General features: G+C 52.6%; 1 protein-coding gene across 1 annotated transcript in view; it reads left to right on the top strand.

Annotated features, from left to right (window-relative positions):
• CROCC2 (ciliary rootlet coiled-coil, rootletin family member 2) overlaps positions 1 to 20,316 on the top strand; it is a 177,731-nt gene that overhangs the window by 49,102 nt on the left and 108,313 nt on the right. The window contains exons 6-16 of the mRNA XM_034781674.1: positions 1,956 to 2,062; positions 4,866 to 5,031; positions 5,737 to 5,843; positions 7,498 to 7,725; positions 9,420 to 9,516; positions 9,642 to 9,731; positions 11,463 to 11,678; positions 14,014 to 14,213; positions 15,777 to 15,959; positions 16,418 to 16,562; positions 19,047 to 19,193. Coding sequence (XP_034637565.1) covers positions 1,956 to 2,062; positions 4,866 to 5,031; positions 5,737 to 5,843; positions 7,498 to 7,725; positions 9,420 to 9,516; positions 9,642 to 9,731; positions 11,463 to 11,678; positions 14,014 to 14,213; positions 15,777 to 15,959; positions 16,418 to 16,562; positions 19,047 to 19,193 — 1,686 coding nt within the window. The remainder of the gene's footprint in view (positions 1 to 1,955; positions 2,063 to 4,865; positions 5,032 to 5,736; positions 5,844 to 7,497; positions 7,726 to 9,419; positions 9,517 to 9,641; positions 9,732 to 11,462; positions 11,679 to 14,013; positions 14,214 to 15,776; positions 15,960 to 16,417; positions 16,563 to 19,046; positions 19,194 to 20,316) is intronic.

Below are 20,316 nucleotides of genomic sequence, written 5' to 3' on the forward strand. Positions count from 1 at the left end.
ACAAACACCCTAATGTATGTCGTTTAGCCTGTCTCCCATTAGTAGCACTGTATGTTGCGGGCCTCTTTGTGTTCGTCCCCCCTGTCCTACCTATGTCCAATCTCATCTCCCTGGCTATGTCTCCTCTTATTACACTCAGCTTTTCAATACTGGAAACTGGCGTGGAGATTAACTGTGCATCTCCCAACCATCTCCCCAAACTTCCTAGTTTAAAGCTCTTTTGATAAGATGAGCCAGCCTCCCTCCCAGAAGTCTATTTCCTTCTCTACTCAGGTGAAGCCCATCCCGCGAGAACAGGTGTCTGTCCCCGAAAGCCTCCCAGTGGCCATACATCCCAAAGCCCTCCTTATAGCACCACTCCCTTAGCCAACTATTTATCCTCACAATCCTATCAGCCCTTTGCTGCCCTTCCCTCAGAACAGGCAGAATCCCACTAAAGATAACCTGAGCCTCTATCTCCTTGAGAGTCTTCCCCAGCCTGGCATAATCTCCCTTGATTCTCTCTAACGAGAACCTAGCCGTGTCATTCGTTCCTACATGAAGGATTATCAAGGGGTTCTTACCTGCTCCTTTTAGGATCCTTTTCAGCCGCAGGTCCACATCGTATATCTTTGCGCCCGGTAGACAGCACACCCTTCTGTTCTCCGGGTCCGCCCTGGTCACAGGCCTGTCCAATCTCCTCAGTAAAGAGTCTCCAATTACATACACCTGCCGTCGCCTGGCAACAGTGCGATCTAGTAATCTAGTCTCTGATCCCTCTAGTCCTGACCTGTGTCTGTTCCTATCTTCTCTTATGCTCCCCCTTATGCCTTCCTCTATCCTCTGGTGGCCCATAATTGGTGCTGTCTCTATCAACTCCTCCCCCCTCTCTCTCGGACTAGCCGCTCTTCTCTTCTTCCTCACCCTCCCAGCTTCAGTCACCACCTGCTGCCCCTCTACCTCGTTATCCAAACACTCAAACCTATTCCTGAGTTCTATTCCCCCCTCACTGGCCCTTCTTTTCCTTGGCCTGCTTCTCATAGTCACATGCTTCCACTTCACTTGTTCTCCCCCTTCCATTCCCCTCTCGCTGTCATCTACTACTGCCTCCTTCTGCACCCTAGAGCCTTCCCCTTCAGCCCCGCCTTGCTTATCCTCCATCAGCTGCTCAAACCCCCGCCTAAACTCCACCAGGGTCTCTACCTGCATCTCCAGCCCCTTAATCTTTTCCTCCAGTAACACTATAAGGCGACACTTCATACACACATACCTTTGTTCCTGGTCTCCTGCTAGGACTATATACATACCACAGCTTCCACATGCAGCCATCTGCATTCTGTCTGCTGCTGCTGCTTGGCTCATGGCTGCTGCAGTCTCTGCCCACAGCACCTGGGGAAACAGGGCACACACCACACCCCACCCTCCTGCCTCCCCCTTTACCTCCCCCTTTACCTCCCCCTGCAAACTCCCTCTCAAACTCCCCTGTTAGCCGCCCTGTTTGCTGCCTCCGGTGCCGCTGACTCAGCGTTTGTTGCCCTGCACTGACCTAGGGCCTGGGCTTAATACTTGGTATTCGTTTGTCGCTCAGCCCTGACTGGAGGCCTGAGCTCCAGACTTCGTATTGTTGCCCGCCCTGAGCAGGGCCGGGCTTACCGTGTTCTTCCGGTTACAGCAAGAGCTGCCGAGTGAGACCCCACGGCCGGACGAATTTCCCTAGCTCACCGGGGTGTAGTGAGCCGGTGTGGCTCCCCACCGCCCTGGAGAGGGTCGAGCCCCAGCAAACTCTTGTACAGACCGGAACTGGAGTTCTCTGCCTCATGGAAGGTCTCTGGGTGTACCAGCTGCTGGTTCTTTTCCATTTGTCTGTTGATTTGTGTCTGTTTTGTTTCTGTCTGTCCTGCGTGAAGTTCTTTGTCCTATGGGAGCCATTCTGCTCCCTCTCCTTGCCCTTTTGATGTGTCATTCCCCTCTCCCAGCTGCAGACTCGGCTGGAGTCCACAAAATCCTGCCTGTGCCGCTCAGAGCACAACCACAGCACAGAACTGGAGAACACTCTTATCCGCCTGGAGGAGGAGCAGCAGAGGTGAGGCTGTTGTCTCTGTCCAAGGAGCACCTGTGGGTCCTCGTTATCCCTTGTACAAAGGAAGGGAGACAGCAGGTGACACTAGAGCAGCGGTTCTCAAACTGGGATCTGTGGACCCTGGGGGTCTGTGAGAGTACTCCAGGGGTCCGAAAGTCATGTCTGGGACCACCAGCCCTCCCTCCCAGTGCTTCCTGCACACCGCTGAAGAGCTGTTCTGTGGCTTGCAGGAGGAACTGGGAGGGAGGGGAAGGAGCAGGGACAGGCCGCGCTCGGGGGAGGGGGCGGGAAGAGGTGGGGCAGGGGCGGAGCGAGATGGGGCAGGGTGGAACCTTGGGTGGAGTGGGGGCAGGGCCTGAGGCTGAGTGGGGGTTCAGCACCCCTGGGGAAAATTAGAAGCCGACTTGGGGGTCTGTGAAAAATTTTAAATCAAAATGGGAGCCCTTGGGTTGCTAAAGTTTGAGAACCGCTGCGCTAGAGCATTGCCTAGAGCTGGGTGTTACTCAACTGCCATCTAATGGTAACAGCTTGCAGTTGTCTGAGCTGGATTTGAACTGGGGACCTGGAGGCAACAGGCTCTGTATTCCATTAGCTGTCCCTTGAACTCTCCAGCCCTAGCTGTAATTTTGGATGCAGGTGTGCAACATGTTTCCAGTTTGAGATTTCAGAGCCTGGCCATGTGGTGCAGCTTGGTGCTTTGATTTCTTTGCTCAATTCTTAGCTCTTTGCCGTTCTCTGCAACACACAGATACACTTGCATGTGTCTTTCCTCTCCTCCTGCACTGCAAAGCGGCTGAGGAGGTTGTTGTTTTCTGTTTGTGACTCAGCCTGGCTGTGATCTCGCCCAGGGAGCTGAGTCACCCAGCAAAGGCAAATGATGGGGGGTTGCTGTTCAGAATACCCCCACATATACAACAGTCTCCAACCAGCTCCATCAGCCAGCACCCACTGAAATTCCTTTCTACCACCTGCTGCTCTGTAATCTCCAGCTATTGAGGGGCTAATCTTCAGAAACCAGGAGATGAAATAGTGGCTGTTTTAGAGGGATTGTGGGGGCCAGTCCTGCACGTATTCCTGCTAGGCAGCATGTGAGCATGCTGCCTTTCTCACTGTGTTTTCACCCAGGATCCCAGATCTACCTGGGACCCACCAGGATGCAGGGTTGTGTCTGTGGTGGGGCTGCAGCAAGGTCCTCTGGGTGGAGTTTGGATGGGTGCTGGTGGGAGGTGGCAGAAGGGAGGTCCTGGGGCATCCTGAGATGGGAGAGTTTAGTAGATGGAGGAGGCACCTTGAGAGCATTGGGAAGCGTGAGCCAGCACAGGATGTGGTTACCCATTCATAAATGGGGTGTGTCAAGCTGCAGACACAGCGCAGGGGGTCTGAGGTCTGCCCTGTTCCCTGCTGCTTTCAGAAATGACTTCAAGGCATTGATTTAAACTTATACGGGGTTTGGAGTGATGGTTGTCCCTGTGCTGATGTGGGGTTTGGGGTGACTTCTGTCCCCGTACAGGAGTGGGGTTCAGGGTGCCGCTGACTCTAGTCCCCCTGCCGAGGTTGGGTTTAGGGTAACCGCTGATTGCTGTCCCTGTGAGGATCCGGGGTTTGGGATGACTGCTGTCCCCGTGCCCAGGCAGGGTTTGGGATGACCGCTGACTGCTGTCCCCGTGCCGATGTTCGTTTGGGGTGAAAGCTGACTCTTCTCCCCATGCTGAGGCGGGGTTTGGGGTGGCATCTGACTGTTCTCCCTGTGCCGATGGAAGGTTTGGGGCAACTGCTCTCCCCATGCTGATGGGGGGGGGGGTTGGGGTGACTGCTCTCCTCATGCCATACTGCTGCTTGTGGGATGTGCAGAGATGGGTCCCATTGGAAAGGTGCTGCAGGCAGGGTGTTCTGACCTCAGGTCCAGAATGTGCTCCCTCCTTGGCCCCACAGAGTCAGGATCTGTGAGCCTCTCAGGCCCACTGCAGAGCCTGGCTCTTTCCCCAGGCACTTGAGGATAAAGGTGTCTTTCTAAAAATGTGCTCTAACTCAACCGGAAGTTGTGGGCTTGCTGCAGGAATCACTGTGTGAGCTGCTCAGGTCTGTGCTCTGCAAGAGTTAGATTAGATAGCACAACGCTCCCTTCTGGCCTCAGCGTCTATACATCTGTGAAGGACGCAGCTCTCGGGCTAGCTGAGGGATCCCAAGTTGGGTCATTGTCTGAGCTGTGGCCACTCCATTTAGTTCTACGAATAGTGTAATATTTGTATACAGGTCCCTGAGCAGGGATGGTGTTTCTCAATTGTAGCCCAAAGAAATTAGTTCCCATAATGAGATGGGGATGATCATTCCCTACTTCCCAGGGCTGAAGGGAGAAACAATGTGTTAATGTTCATACAGTGCTTTGAGAAATGCAGTGCTCTATACAGGCGATAAGCATTATTATTGCCTGATGCCCTCTGACTGTGTGGCCATTAGCTCAGAGCCACTCGAAGGGCCTGGAATGGTACGTGCAATGAAATAGGTTTGGTGTCTCCACACCTTTGCTTCTGAAGGGTGGTCTGTTGCAGGAGCAGCACATGCCACACAGCTGTGCTCTGGAGATCAGAATCCAAGGCATGGCGACTGTATTCTCTTCATCTCCTTCCATATGGGGGTAAATGTCCAATGGACTGAGCCTGGAGACGGAGTGTCCCACACAGGAGAGGGTGTTCCTGCTACTGGGGCAGGATTGCTGGAGCAAAGGGAGTACCTGGAGATCGGAGCTGCCCTCTAGTGCCAGTGCTGCAGCACAAGGGAAACCAATGTCTGGCTTGTTCTGCCCTAGGAGCACCAGCCTTTCCCAGATGAACATGCTGCTGCGGGAACATCTGGACCAGATGAAATGCTCCAATCAGGGACTGGCGGGGGAGCTGGAGAAGGCAACATCAGACCTGCACAGGCTGAGAGGCGAGCTAGAGCAGAGAGCATCCCAGTGGGGCAACAACAGGGAGGTGAGTCCTTCTGCTGGGCATTGTGGTTTGGTTTTTTATTGTTGACTTCAGTGGAGTGATGCCAGTTTAGACCAGCTGGAGGCCTGGGCCCCTGACGTCAATGGAGCTGTGCCAATTTACACCGGCTCCATTTCTAAATCTGCCCATGTAGCCTGTTACTAGTCTGACCTTAAACACAGCAGGGTGGGTCAAATAAAGTGACTTCCCTGGAGCTGAGAGCTGAATGTTCTGTTCTAGAGCCAATGCAGTTTAATAGATGTATTAATGACCTGGCTGGCGGGGGGTGCAGAGCAGTGAGGGGCACAGTCTGCAGATGACACGCAGTTATTTAGGGTAGCGAGGAGCAGAGAGCAACGTCAGAGAGACCTGAACAAGCCAGGGGAGTGGGCAGCACAATGGGGATGAAAATCAGTGCTGATAAATACAAAGTGATGTACATTGGGGGGAAGATGGAATGGCGTGTACACCTTGCAGGGTTCTCCATTAACTGTATCCACTCGGGAATGGGGGCTGGACGTCACTGCTGACAACTCAATGGAAACCTCAGTTCAGTGTGCTGCGGGGGTGCACACACATCGAGTTAGGCTGCAGAAGGGATGGGATGGAGCCTGGGCCTCGGCCATGGCACTCCGTTGGTGAACTCCTGAATTCTGAGACGTCACCTCTGCCCTCACAGCCCCTCACATTCTGCTCTTATTTCCTCAGAGCTCTGGCACGTACTTAAGCAATGAGCACAGCGGGATCCTGCTGCTATGGCGCCAAGCTGCCACGCTGCGCAGTAACTTGGCGGAGCTGCGTGCCACAGCAGAGCAGTGAGTACTCCCTGGGCGGTGTTCTGCCAGGAGATTTCCCCGCTATCCCTGATGGCCCTGTAGGTGGAAGCAGGAGGATGATGAGTGTGTAGATCTCGATAGCTGGTTCACGCGCTGGCTCCGAGTAACAGTGCCCTAACCTGAATCCCCTCCAGGGGGTATGTAAATCTGATCCCGGGGACTGCCAAAGATGGAACGATACCAGCTAACCACAGCCAGAGGGTCCTTGGATCTCTCAGCTGACCTAAGCGAAGTCAGAAAGTGCCTGTGCCAACTAGGCGTGATCTCTGCAGCAAGTTCCCCGGGATGATAGCTGCACAGCTGTAACGATGCGGCCTCTGGCGGAACACTACTGAGAGTATCAACTCAGGACAAATTGCTTAAAGCAGGGCAGTTACAGCCCAAAGCTGGACTATTAAGGCAAACCAAACCAGCCAAACAGAGAGACTTTGGTTTTACCCCACTGGCTAACCAGAAGTCACACAAGCAATTCCCTCAGATACTCCAGTTCCCTTGTATCACCACCACCACTCCTTATGGGGATGAATGGTTATGAAAATCAATAATCCAGTAAAATAAAAAAGGTTCTCCCAATCCCAAAGGACCAAGCCCCAGGCCCTGATCAATATACCAATTAGATCTTACCCATAAATTACACTGTTGCCAATCCTTTAGAATCTAAAATCTAAAGGTTTATTTATAAAAAGAAAGAAATATAAATGAGAGTTAAAATTGGTTAAATGGAATCAATTACATACAGGAATGGCAAAGTTCTTGGTTCAGGCCGGTAGCAGTGATGGAATAAACTGCAGGCTCAAATCAAGTCTCTGGAGTACATCCACAGCTTGGATGGGTCATTCAGTCCTTTGTGCAGAGCTTCAGTGTAGCAAAGTTCCTCCAGAGGTTAGAAGCAGGACTAAAGACAAAATGGAGATGATGCAGCTGCCTTTTATAGTCCTTTTGCCATATGGCTTGTGCTTCCTTTGTTCCAAACACAAGCCAACCAGCACATGGCATGGAAAAACCTTAGAGTTCTGTCCATAGGCATGTCCCTGTATGCCTTGCTGAGTCACAGGGTGTATCTACCTTCTCTCAATGGGTCAGTTGTATAGCTGATGGTCCTTAATTGGCCATCAAGCAGGCTAGGCAGTGCTGATGCCAAATTGTCTGGGGTGTCACCCAGAAGCATAGCACAAGTTTGAAATACAGACAGTATAGAGCCAATACTTATAACTTTAAATACAAAAATGATGCATGCATACAGATAGCATAATCATAACAAGCAAATCATAACCTTTTCATTGACACCTTACGTGACCTCCTTTGTACAAGATTTGGTGCCACTATAGGACTTTGGTTGTAACAATGATCTATACGGTCACAGTTCATATTAATAACATCATAACAGCCAGACAGGGGATTGAGCTTCCAAAGGAGAGGCACTGGATCTGGTGCCCCCAGGAAGTGAGTCATGCCAGGCTGTCCTGAGTAGGTTTCCATTGCTGGGGCCCTGGTAGTTGCTGGGAGGAGGTTCAGACAGCTGTTGGCTGGCTGGGTGCTAGGAGCCCTGGCTGGACTTTGAGGTGATGCTCTCTAAAACCACAAGGATTTCTGTGTGATTCTTCACATGTGGCGATTTCTCTCTTGTTGCCAGAGGCCTGGCTGAGGCCCAGAAAGACATGGCAAGGACTGCACGCCGCCTTCAGACTGCCTGCCTGAACCTGGACTCGAACCTGCGTCTGTCCGAGAGTGGCGCAGCCTGCTCGCTGGAGAAGCAGGCTCTGCAGGGGGCACGCTTGGAGCAGCAGCTTCGGGAGAAGGTCTGGGAGATGATTCAGCTCCAGAGCCGCTGGGATGGCGAGAAAGTAGAGCTGAACTCCAGGTGAAGATGTGATGGGGCCTAGCGAGCCAATGGGGCAATCCTCGGAGAGGTCTCCAGCTGGGGTCGTGCTCCGGCTCCCTGCCTCTGGCTTTTCCTAAGAGCTTCCAAGGAAGGGCCAGCTGCACAGCTGATGTAAATTGGTGTAACTCCATTGAAGCCCATGGACCAGCTCCCCAGCGGGTGTAAATCAGCATAGCTCTGTTGAAGCTAAAATGCCCAATCGTCAGTTGGTGTCAATTCTTTTAGCATCATTCATGTCAGTGGGACGCAGGGGGCTGGGCTGATTTAGGCCAGTTGAGGATCTGAGCTCAGAAAGCAAAATCTCCTCTCACTCAAGAAAAGGGTGCTCTGCCCAGGGCAGGAGGGGTTCCACTTCAGGGGCATGGTGGAGCCGCCTGAGACTGATTCTAACTAAAATCAAACACCAAACCCTTCTTTGATCCTGTTGTTTTCATCACTGGTTTTAAATAACCGACAAAGATTGAAAGGGGAAGGGGGGCAGCGGGTCACGCTACAGGCAGGCGTGGGAGTGATCTCAGCTACACTCTGCATGTAAATAATGCCACTGATCTGTCAAGGATTCTTCTGAGATGCTGATCACTAGGTTAGACCCAGGAAACAAGTCAGTGACAGGATGCGATCTCATCCCCTCCCCCTCTTCCAATGGCATGTTTTGGGGACCCAAGGTGAACTTGCAGAGGCCAAGAGGGCCATATAACCACTATACCTAGGCAGACAGGCTGTGATGCGTTAATGGAATCCGACTTCCGCTCAAAGTGATGCAGCCACGAACAGATTAAACCCACAGAAGTGTTTTCTAAGAACTAAAAGGCCCCAAACTAGAGAAAACAAACATCCGGAATCCATTGGTTAGAAGCTGAAAGCCAGAGCTGATCTGGGTGACTGCAGAGCCGCAGGGGGACAGCTGTCCAGTCAGGAGCAGGCTTTGTATCAGGGTTAGGATCACCAGTAGAGCTCTGAGGGGAAGCCTAAGACTGATAGGTGTTGGGCCCAATCCTGCAACTGACCCAAAGCTGCTAAAGCCAATGGACGGCGACTCTATGCTAGCACAGAAGCCTACCCACGTCCAACAAATTGTGGGGTTGGGGCCTTTGAGACAACATTCCCCTCCCATTCTCGGCTAGCCAGGCCAGGGCTTCCAAGCTTAGGGAAAGAGAGTGAAGAATGATATTGGCTGCAGCTTCTTCTTATTCCTCTGATATTGATGTTGAGAAATGTGCTAGAAAAATAACTCAGTAAACACCATGGACTATTTAAAGCACTTCTTCTCATGTTCCTGGAAATGACACAGTAGATACCCTGGAAATAGCATTCTGTGGCCCAGGAGGTTGTTGTTCAGCAGAATTATGGTAAATCAGTGACAAATTTCCCAGCTGTGTAAAGTTTTAACTCTCCTCATTCCACCCTCCCTTCCTATCACTCAGCGATCCTCCTGGCTTGGTGCCTCTTTGATTAAGTTCATTACCTCTGAAATGTGTCAGGTGTTCACCCCATCCATCCAGTTCCTGTGTGTAGATCTCACCTTGTACGAGCAGCTGTTCTCTGCATTGAACTGTCTCTGAATGCCCTGGAGGGACTGAAAGGTGCTGGGGAAATGTCAGCTTTGCCATTGAGCCCCTGGTGCTTTCTTCACTTTGCTCAACCTCTCTCTCTGCCTGGCTTGTATCTTTCAGGATAACAGAACTGACTGCTTTAGGACAGAAACTTAAAGAACAGAATGCAAAGAAAGAGAAGACCATCTCTGCTCTAAAACTGGACATTCAGAAACTGGTACACATATCCACAAACTCCTCTCTCTCAATTAGTCACACACACATACATACACACACACACACCCTCTTTCTCTGATCTTTCCGTATGTTCATCACTAAGACACCACTTATCTTTGAACACAGGAAGTCATTAAAACTGGAGAGCTATTGGAGGTGCAGGACCTGAAAGATGAAAGTGAATCTTTGCAGCGAATCGTGAACAGCATCACACAGGTGTGCTATTTCACTCACAGCAAAGTGCAAGGATGTGGTTAAGGCACTCGCCTTGGACTTGGAAGATCTGCATTCAAGTCCCTGCTGTGCCATAGACTTCCTGTGTGACCATGGACAAGTCACTTAGCTTCTCTGTGCTTCAGTTCCCCATCTGTAAAATGTGGATCTTTCACAAGGTTGCTCAGCTACTACAGTAATGGGAGCCATATGTACCTTAGATCAATAGAGAACTAAATCCAGTAAGGGCCCCTTATGTCTATATTGTGAATGGTTTTAATTTGGTGATTCAGACCATATGGCTCAATAGTGGAAATTTGATGACTAATAGTGTATTAAAGACAACAGTATAGTTGATGGTACAGATTCTTTGCTTACCCATGTGTTGGAAAGGAGTATGTCAGGTATCTAAGGGAAGGCACTAGAGCAGAGTTATTAGTACAGATTCTGTTATTGTACACTTTGTTCTTCTGAAAGTTGGCTCAATGATTGTTTGAAATCAGGCCTCCCATCTGGTGCTCAGCTCATGCTGTTGTTAATCTGATGCATGCACTAGGTCATTCCATGGCTCTTCAGGCTCTTATTGTCAGTTCCATTTCTAGACCTGGTGCTTGCTTTTATAACAATAGGCCCTGAGTCAGCAAAGCACTTAAGCGTGGGCTTAAGTCCCATTGACTGCAGTGGTATTTAATGACTTTGCTGAATCGGGGCCATCGTACTGACACTCTTATGCAGGCACCAGTCACAGTTTAAACAGCTGTCCATGGAACCCTAGCATAGGAGCTCTATGAGGCAGTGCACTGGAGCACTGGACTAGGACTCAGAAGAATAGGCTTCTATTCCTAGCTCTGCTGCTGACTGGTTGGGAGACCTTGGGCAAGTCCCTTTCCCATTCTCAGCCTCCATTTCCCCATCTATACAATGGGCATAATGATACTAATCTCCTTGGGAAAGTGATTTGAAATCTCTGAATGAAAAGAACTAGGCATTATTATTTTGAGCTGCCCATCTAGCAAAGCTATAGATGGCTTTATGCACGTACAATTGTGTTCCCAACTGAGAGCCTGCGGAGTATGGATGTTACTGGGAGTTGCTCAGCATGTCTCGTGATCAGGTGCTGAGAGCTTGGTTAGGTTGGCAATTGGGCATGCAGAATCTCTTATCTCCATGTGCACTGGACACTAATGTTGCTCCTGGTTTGGGTGCACAGTTCTCTTCACCGCTTGTGTTTGTTTTGGGGCTAAAGTGCATTTCCTGATAGTGTAGCCAAGGTCAACATTTTCAAATGTGGATCCCCAAGAGCTGGGCACTAATTACATAGGGCCTGATGCAGGAAAGCATTTCAGCACATGCTTCACTTTAAGGTCATTGACTTCATGAGCTTAAAGTTCAGCACATGCTTACGTGCTTTCCTGGACCAGGGCCTTCTGTAGGCCCCAAGTGCTCATGTCAGAACTGAATTAGGCTGGTTAGTGCCTAGGTCAGCACGGAGATGTCTACAATAGCTATCTGGGTTTAAATAGCTTTAAGGGCCTCCCTTTCAGAAGTGCTGAGCATCCCCAGCTCCCGCAGATGTCAGCAGGAATGGGGGCTCTCAGCACTCAGGGCTTCATTTCAGGCCTCCCACTTGGCAGGGGTGGCTGGGATTGCTCTAGTGTAACTGGGAGGTTGAGTGCAGAAGATAACAGCAGTTTGGCTTTGTTGGGATTAACCCCCCCACCCTTCTCTCCCCAGCTGGCTCTGGCTGATGCTGAGAGTGCAGGGCCCCTCTCACTGGACAGCGTGAGGGCGACAGGTGCAGAAGACCCTGGCAGACAAACCTCCCCTTTGCGCTCTAGCTCTTCACTTCACAGGCGGGCGTCACCATCCCGCGCCCACTCCCCGTTGCACCAGGATGCTGTGCTGCAAGCCGTGCAGAGTGCCCTCCAGAGGCGACAGCAGCGTGAGCAGGTGAGGACACTGCCTCGAGCTCTGGGCAGCCCCTCTCATTCCACTCAGAGTCAGCATCCCAGGAAATCTCTGCCAACAGACTGGGGCTGGTTTCCCTGAGGAGCAAAGTGATGGCATTGCATCCAGTGGAATGCTGCATCCCAAAACATCTGTGGGGGATGAAAAGAGGAGAGGCAGCTCTGCCAGTCTCAGAGGCGGGGGCTGGGAGGGCAGGATCAACAGCTAACGGAAGGGCAAGCATGAAGGTAATGAGCGTAAACATGATTTCTTGAAGTGTCGTTACTGTGCGGGATGGACTGGCCAGCCACCACCCTTAATAGTGGACCAGGCATATTGACCTGCAATTCCTTGTCATCTCCAACTTCCCTGTGTTCACCCAAAGAGAGACGGAACCGCCCACAAGGGAAGCGAGGGAGTCAGGAGCGTCTCTCCAGATAATAAGAGAACCTGGTTGGGGCCTTATGCTGCTTAGGTGCTGACAGGGGGACAAATAACATGGGAGGAGCAAAGGAACAGGCCAAAGGAGAGAGCATGAGATGGAGAAGGAAAAGGAAAGGCCAGAGCCATGAGGGTGCCACTCTGAGGGGCTGTGGAGAGCCAGAAGATGGGGCACGGAGGTGTCAGTTACTGTAGACTGGGCCCAGCTCCTGAGTGTGTGGCTCCGTCAGTCCCCACTCCCTTTCGCACCAAGGGCAGGTGTCAATAGACATGCAAGGAGGGTCTGCTTTACAGCACCTTGCAGGCCACTGATGACTTCGGCCTGAAGGCTCCAGCCAGGGCTGTCTCAGCATCTCCATGTGGGGACCTGGGAGTGAGCCCCAGCCCTGGTCTCTTGTTGCCTGGAGCAGCGGGAGTGGGAAGCACCAGCCCAGAGATGGGAGCGTGTGCTGGGTGGGGCTGGGCTATCCCATGGGTGGTGATGGAGCCCCCAGATAGAAGGGTAGTGGTTAGGGTTACCATACGTCTGGCTCCCTGGACATGCCCAGCTTTTCAGTCATCAAATCCCCGTTCGGGAGGAATTTCCAAAAAGCAGGACATGTCTGAGAAAATAGAGAGGTATGGTAAGGGACCGCCTCCTCCCCGGGCTCCAACTTTCTGGGGCCAGGCGGCAGCTGTTCGTTCTCCCCACCTGGGCAGCCGGACTCGGGAGCAGCCGCTGCTGCAGCTCCCACTACTGTGGGGGGAAGCAGCCAAGCATGTGGTGCTCGGCGGCTGCGGCTCTGGCGCCCGGGGCGTGAACCCCCTGAGCCCGGGCCTGCTGCGGGGACCCAGCTGGTGCAATCCTGCAGGCGGCCCGGGAGTGGGGGCAGTAGGCCCCAGCCCCCCCGTCCTGCTCGAGCCCCGCAGGGGAACGAACGGGGCTGCCAATGCCACCGCCCTGGGGCCGTCTGCGGGATTGCATCAGCTGGGCAGCCAGCCCAGACGCGACTGGCCAGGGGCTGGGTGTGCGCAGCATGCGCGCTGGGTTGCCGCAGCAGGCCCGGGCTCGGAGGGTTCGGGCCCGGGCACCAGAGCCGCAGCCGCCGAGTGCCACGTGCTTGGCCGCTTCCTCCCCCCGCGGCAGTGGGAGCTGCAGCAGCGGCTGCTCCTGAGTCCCGCTGCTCAGGTGGGGAGAACGAACAGCCGCCGCCTGGCCCCACAGGCCGCCCCCCTACTCTCCCTCCAGGTTCTGCCCGAGTCCTGCCTGCGCTCGGGGCCAGGCCGGACTCACTCACCCCGGCCCCGCACTCCCCCAGCGTCTCCCGGGCCTCCCTCTAGCGCTTGCAGAGGGAGAAGGAATTGGGGGGGGGTTGGGGTTTTTTTGGGTTTTTTTGTTTTTTTCGCTCTGGTCACCCTGGAGGCAGAGTTGGGGCGGGGACTTTGGGGAAGGGGCGGAGTTGGGGCCGGGGCCGGGGCTCCGTAGAGTGTCCTCTTTTTGCAGGATTGAAATATGGTAACCTTAGTAGTGGTTGTACCACCATGCCGTGAGGGTGAGGGGATGTAACGCTGGGGCACAGGGGAGGGTCTGGGGGACGGAGCAGCCCTTGCAGCCCTTCAGCCAGTGCAGCTTATTGTGTGGGCCTGGTTTGAAAGCGGCATCAGGCTGCTCCTTGGAGGGGAGAAAGTCAGCAAGGCACAGCTGCTAGCTCAGGGGTCGGGGAGGGGGGGGGATGAGTTTAAGCCATGTGACACAGCCTTGAGTAAGTTAGGTACCTGCGTCACAGGATCTACCCTTCACTCATTCACCAGGATAGCAGGGCTCTGTCCCTGTGCGTGTGGCGCGTGTGCTGTGCCATATGAAGTGGCGTGCAATATGCTCTTTACCCTTGTGCCTTATTTTCCATTCTGTGGCTAGGAATTGCAATTGCAGCTGGAGTCCGCCCGGGACATGCTGGGGGCCGTCAGGAAGCAACTGTCCGATTGCCAGCAGGAGGTGCAGGTGGCAGAGCAGCAGCTGCAGGAGCAGAGGCAGGAGCGAGAGGAGCTGGCCAGAGCCCTACAGGATTGCAGGCGGGACTTGCAGCACTGTAAATCCTCAGTGGAGATTCTGAGCAGGTGCACATGGGAGCAGGATAGGGGGGATTGATAATTACTGTCAGGAGCCACCATACCCCTGGGGTGGCCTGGCTGAGGACGGAGTCACTCTCCCACCCCCAAGGGTAATGCACGTGACAAGCCTGTGGTATGGCCCAGATTGGAAAGGGTGTCACTCCATAGTGCTGTGTTCAGGATTAAACAACCCCTGCAGATGTTCAGCCTTTGGAGTCTCAGTCCAAGCGAAAGGGAACCGCCCCATTGCAGGTCTCTGGCTTTTTGGGCTCACTCAGACTGCTCATATTACTGGAGCTGGTCTAAACTTTTTGCTCCAAACTTTTATTGGACAAAAATATGGCTGTCTTTGGAAATGAACATTTTCACTGAAAAGTTTTGTTTTCTTTTATTAATTTTCTGGGTTTTTAACCAACAAAATCCAATTGTTTCAGCTTTTGGGCTTTTGATTTCTTTCTTTCCCCTTCTCTCCTTTTTTTCCCCTTCCCCCATATGGGGAAAAAGGGAAAAAGGGGAGAGAAAGGGGAAAAAACCTCCAACACCAAAACCTCAGCTTCCTGTTTCAAAAAACAAAACAAAAAAAATCATTTTTGTTGTTTGTTTTTGACAAAAAAAGGAAAATTTCAGATTAATTTGTGAAACACGTTTCAACATCCATTTGTGAGCAGCTCTCCATTTTAAGGAGACATAGGTAATGAGACCCAATGATGTATACAGACATGGACTGGTGAGCAGGCAGAGAGGAGAATGAGTCCTGTCCTCCATGCAAGTAGAAGGTTCTGAGGAGCTTCCAATCTGAGGACTGGGGCTCCAGATGTGACTCCACCAGATGTTGCATCCTCGCAGACCCTCCCACCTGCCTCCTCTAGTCACCAGCCTGTGAGAGAAGGTTCAGAACAGTCATGCCACTGAAATTCCTGATGGGAATAGCAAAGAGATTGAAGCCAGGATGTTTCAACAAAGTTACCCTGCGTGGTTTCGTTGTGTTGGGTACTCGGAGCGATCTGCACAACAGGGCTGAGACATGAGGATGTTTCTGTAGGTTCTTCCTTTGTTCTGGGGAGCCCAGAAACCTCACTGATCCTGGATCTCAGAGAAACGGCTGCTCTGCGCAGTGCTGGCATGCATCATTCTCTTATGTCTGGCTTGTGCACCACCCTTTTTTCCAGGGTGAAACTGGTGGATGCTGATTGCTCCAACATTTAATTCTGTGTCATTGTCACGGGCCCCTGGATGTGTTATCAGCTGGGATTGAGCCTAAATCCAAGGGGATGTCTTCACTGCAATAATGAGGTGTGACAGCAGTTAAGCAGACATCCCCATGCTGCTCAGGTACCGGAGCAGCAAAGCTGCAGCAGTACACATTGTACAGGCCTGCCCAGGGTGCTGGGTAATTACTCATGGGGCTAGCCTGTGCTAAACTTCTAACACCGTTGCTCTGGAAGCAGCAGGGGAATCCAGGACTCTTACTTGGTCCAGCCACTGGGGGGGCAGAGAGGCCCACCACTGATGTGGGTGACATTATCACAGGGCCAGATTGGTGACTCACAGTTTCCCTTCCCCCCTCAGGGAGAAGGAGACCAGAGAGGCCGCAGTGGGAAGTCTGAGCGAGCAGGTGGACTCCTCCCGTCTGGAGGTGGAAAGGCTGAGGACACGCACCATGGAGCTGCAGAGGCAGCAAAGCCTCCTGGAGGAGCAGAAGGAGGAGCTGGCAAAGGAGCGGGAGAGAGTGCGAAAGGAGCTGGAGCAAGGGTGAGGTGCCTCACATCTGCCCATGTTACTATGGCGTGCAGGGCAGTCCCGCTTGGGGGAGGGGGGTGCAGATTCCCCACTCCACGCTGATGTAACGGACAGTGCTGGGGGAGATGGCCCAGCATCCTCCAGGTTGGGAACCCACTCGGAGCCATGCCCACCTGACACTGGAGTGATGCAGGCCTGAGGCGCAGCCTCGATTGAAGGGTAGCAGTGAAGCAGGCGTGGCTGGGGAGCTGCTCACAATGTACCTGACTGTAGGTTTCATTGCCATGGGGGAGTAAGCCCGGCTAGTCATTTACAACGATGCGAAGGCAGCGTAAACTCCTCCCAGATCAGAATGACAGCGTTCACAGCCACACGGCACTCGGGTGGCAAATGGCGCAGGCCAGCGGAGAAGTAAGGCCCTAGACTTTGCTGGAGAATTCATTTTCCTCCCTTTTGCGTGACTCCTGCAGGCAGAGGTCCCTGGAGCAGTTAGAAGAGAAGACCTCAGCCTTGAAGAAGGAACTGGTGGTGGTAAAGGAGTCCTTGAACCAGGCCGTCCTGGAGAAGGACGTGCTGGAGAATGAGAAGGAATGTGTAAGCTGTGCTCTGTCTAAAGTAAGAATGGCGATGGTGTCCTAGGAGCTTGGCTAGCGATCAGCTGTTTCATGAACTTCACAGGCCAGTCTGTTCCCTTACTGAAGGCATTTTTCCTCATCTACATCACCGCTACTTCTCCTGTCAGTTCACCTCCTCTGGGGAACCGAGTTTGGGTTTGTGCAGCACTGTTCATGCTCAGCTTTTCCAAAAGCATTTAGAAGTGATGAGCTAGATCCTTTTGCCAGGCAGTGGCTGGCAGGCAAACAGAACAGCTGTAACTTATCACCCAGAGAGCCCTGGGCCTGGGGTCATCAACCTGTGATCCCCTCTCCAGTGGGAAAATGCCAGTGGATCCTTACTTCCCACCTGGATGCCCACTAGAACTTGATTGATGGAATGCTAATGTATCTGGTATGAACTACAACATCACTCTGGGTCTGAAGTGCATTATCAGCACAGACCATGAACCCAACTCCTGTAGTAGGAGACCTGAATCCATGGAAGTGGGATTTTCAAAACCACCCACCTGCTTTAGGAGTATGAGTCCCATTTCCTTTCAGTGAGACTTGGGCTCCTAAGTAGAACCAGATGGGTTTTTTGGCTGAAACTTGTTTCAGCAAAAAAATGCAGATTTGGTGACACCAAAATGATTCACAGATTTGTGTCAGCGATGCTGAATTGCTTGGGCCTGAAAAATTTCCTTTTGAAAAAGTTGAAATATTTCATTTCAACATTTTTGAAGTGAAACATTTTGATTTTTTGAATTGTTTTCATTTAGAAATTTTGTTCAATTTAATTTTTAAAAGATTAAAAAATGTGAAACATTCAAAATGCAAATGAAATGTTTCATTTGACCGAAAATGAATTTTTTCCCCCACTTTTCTTTTTGTCAAAAAATTTCATTTTCGGGTCAAACCGAAACAATTTTTTTCCCCTGTTTTTTGAACCAAAATGAATAATCAGTTATTCACCCCGCCCTACTCCGAAGTCACTGAGGCTGTGTTGAAATCCCACCCAGTCTTCCAGCCTGAAGGCAGGAGTGACACCGGCTAAATTGTACGGTAAGCGGGAGGCACAAAGACCTTGCCCATTGGCATTAGTTTCTCACACAGCCATAGGGGATGGGAGGACAGGGCTCTGGTAGAGTGGCGGGTGAGATGCCAGTGCATGGCATGACATTATTAGGAGCTGATATTTCAAAATGGAAAATGTGTTACAAGTTAATTTCTTTGCTTGGAAATAACATGCCCACCACAGGCATGACCCAATGCCTGTTGAAGTCAGTGGGTGTTAAACTGGGCTCCAGTGAATAGATACTGAGCAGCAGCCATCTCTGTGACGATAGCAGAATGATCTGCCCAGAGCTAAATCCATGCACCAAGAATTCTGTTAGGCAGCATTTTCAGAGGTATTAACTTTTCCAAACTAGTATATTACTTGCCACATCATAATAGCACTGCGTTAAAACAACTGTCAGATCCACTTCATCTTCAGTGGGGTAGGAGATGTCCCGACTGGGGAACATGTTTTTTTCCCAGGAAAGAAGGGTTTCCCTGTCTCACTCAATAGTGTTCACTCTTCTAGGAAATCCTGGAGAGCAACTAGCAGTGAGCTGAGGGTAGAATGGGTGGGAGAGCTTTTTAAAAATGTCCTAACCCGATGAGTAATATCATATAGAGCTCTCTGTCAACAATTCCTTTGCAGGGGCTGAAGTACCGGGCCCCATCAATGGAGGTGCAGTCTGCTGGATTGCTAGCTGACCCAGCAGAGTGTACCTCACCCAAAGGATCCACCAGGAAGAATGTGCAGGTCTAATTTATGGCACTTCGTAACAGTGGCCGGGCTAGCACCCATGTGCTGGTCTTGTCTGTGGGTGAAATGAGCTATGGGGTTCGAGTGTGGCACAGCTGGCATGGGAGGCAAGCCCCCAGGAGGAATTGTCGTTAATGCATCAGTAGCCATTGGCCTGGCTGAGAATTTCCGAGGCTGCGCAGTGACAGTAGGAAGCTGGTAACAAATCTCATTAGTGTCTGATACAGTCCTGCAAAGACCAGAAAGCTGTAGCATCCCAGTGTGAACTGGGGGCTGAACAGTGCCATCGGGATGTACCCTGCTGTCGGGACACGAGTTGCAGGAGGCATTGGGCACTCATTGGGGTGAGTTCAATGGGAGTTTTGCATGAGGAAGGACTGTGTGATTTGGCTCACAGATTGCCCAGGTCTGCTCCCTGTGAACCACATAGTGGGATCTGCAGCTGTAGTAGCCTGACCACTAGCTTCCCACCAGATGAACTCAGAGAATCCCAACCCCTTCTGATATCAGTGCTTCAACCCCAGCGTGTATCGCAGAACCCAGGCCAGAGACTTCCTCGCACTGCGCCTCAGTTCTTCACCAGAGTGGAGCAGGGGCTCCTGAATCTTGGGAACAAGGAAGGTTTTACTTCACTGTGGCTGGAAAAACTCCCAGCCAGTGTTTAAGTGCTGAGGTCTCCCTTCTCCCCAGGCCAAGACCAAGAGTGCTGAGCTAGAACTAGCCATAAACAAACTGAGATCGGAGGACTCCGAGCTGAGAGACTCACTGGCCAAGATGGGGGCTCTGACTGAAGGTCTTGCCCAGGACAAGGTCAACCTCAACCGCCTTCTCCTGCAGGTAACAGACTTTACCCTGCCCATGGCCTCCACTCAACACCTGCACTCACCTCACATGTGTTCTGCCCCTGTGCCCCTCACAAACACCCCAGCCTACACCCTCCATGCTACCCCTGTGTCCATCACACAGCCCCGCCCAAGCACCCACCTACGTCCTCTGTGCTGCCCCTGTGCCCCTCACACACCCCTGCCATGCATCCTGTGACCATCACACACCTACGCCCTGCGTTCTGCCCGTGTCCCTCAGACACCCCCGTCCTGCACTCTGCCCTTGTGTCCATCACACACCCCCACCCTGCACCCTGTGCCCCTCACACACCCCTGCCCTGCGCTCTGCCCCTGTGCCCCTCACACACCCCCCCCCCGCCCCCTGCCCCGTGCCCCCCCCCTCCCCCCACCCTGCGTTCTGCCCGTGTCTCTCAGACACCCCTGCCCTGCGTTCTGCCCTTGTGTCTATCACACACCCCCACCCTGCACCTTGTGCCCATCACACACTCCCGCCCTGTGCTCTGGCCCTGTGCCCCTCACACACCCCTGCCCCGTGCGCTGCCCCTGTGCCCCTCACACACTCTGCCCTGTGCCCATCACGAACACCCTAGCCTACGTCCTGCGCTCTGCACCCCTCTGCCCATATCCCCACACACTCCTGCCCTGCACTCTGCCCCTGTGTCCCTCACATGCCCACCCCCAGCCCATGACCTGCGTTCTGTCGCTCAGCACTGGCCCACAGAAGCTGGTTCCATTATTCCATGCCAGAGCACTGTTAGGTACCCAGCCAAGATGTGCCAGCTGCAGGGCATCACCACAGCCCAGCCCAGGGAAGTGCCTCTCACCCTTTTGAAAGGGGCAGTTCCTGAACTTGGCTACAAGGTACATGTGTCTGGGTGGGCAGGGTCAGGTCCCTTTGAGTGGGCTGTGCCCCTCCCTTCTCCACAGGCCCTTCCCCCCTCCACCACCAGAGCATCCCCCCTCCCTGCTCTCATTCAGCTCCTCTCTCGCTGGCCTGCCCTTACCCCCTGTGCTGGTGTTCTAGGAGCCTCATCTCAGAGCTTTGCCACCTCCAGCCCTGGGGCAGGGGCTGCCGGCTGTACCAGAAGTGCCCATCACTCATCCAGCCACTCAGC

Source organism: Trachemys scripta, chromosome 9 (assembly GCF_013100865.1).
Source record: "Trachemys scripta elegans isolate TJP31775 chromosome 9, CAS_Tse_1.0, whole genome shotgun sequence".
NCBI lineage: Eukaryota > Metazoa > Chordata > Testudines > Emydidae > Trachemys > Trachemys scripta.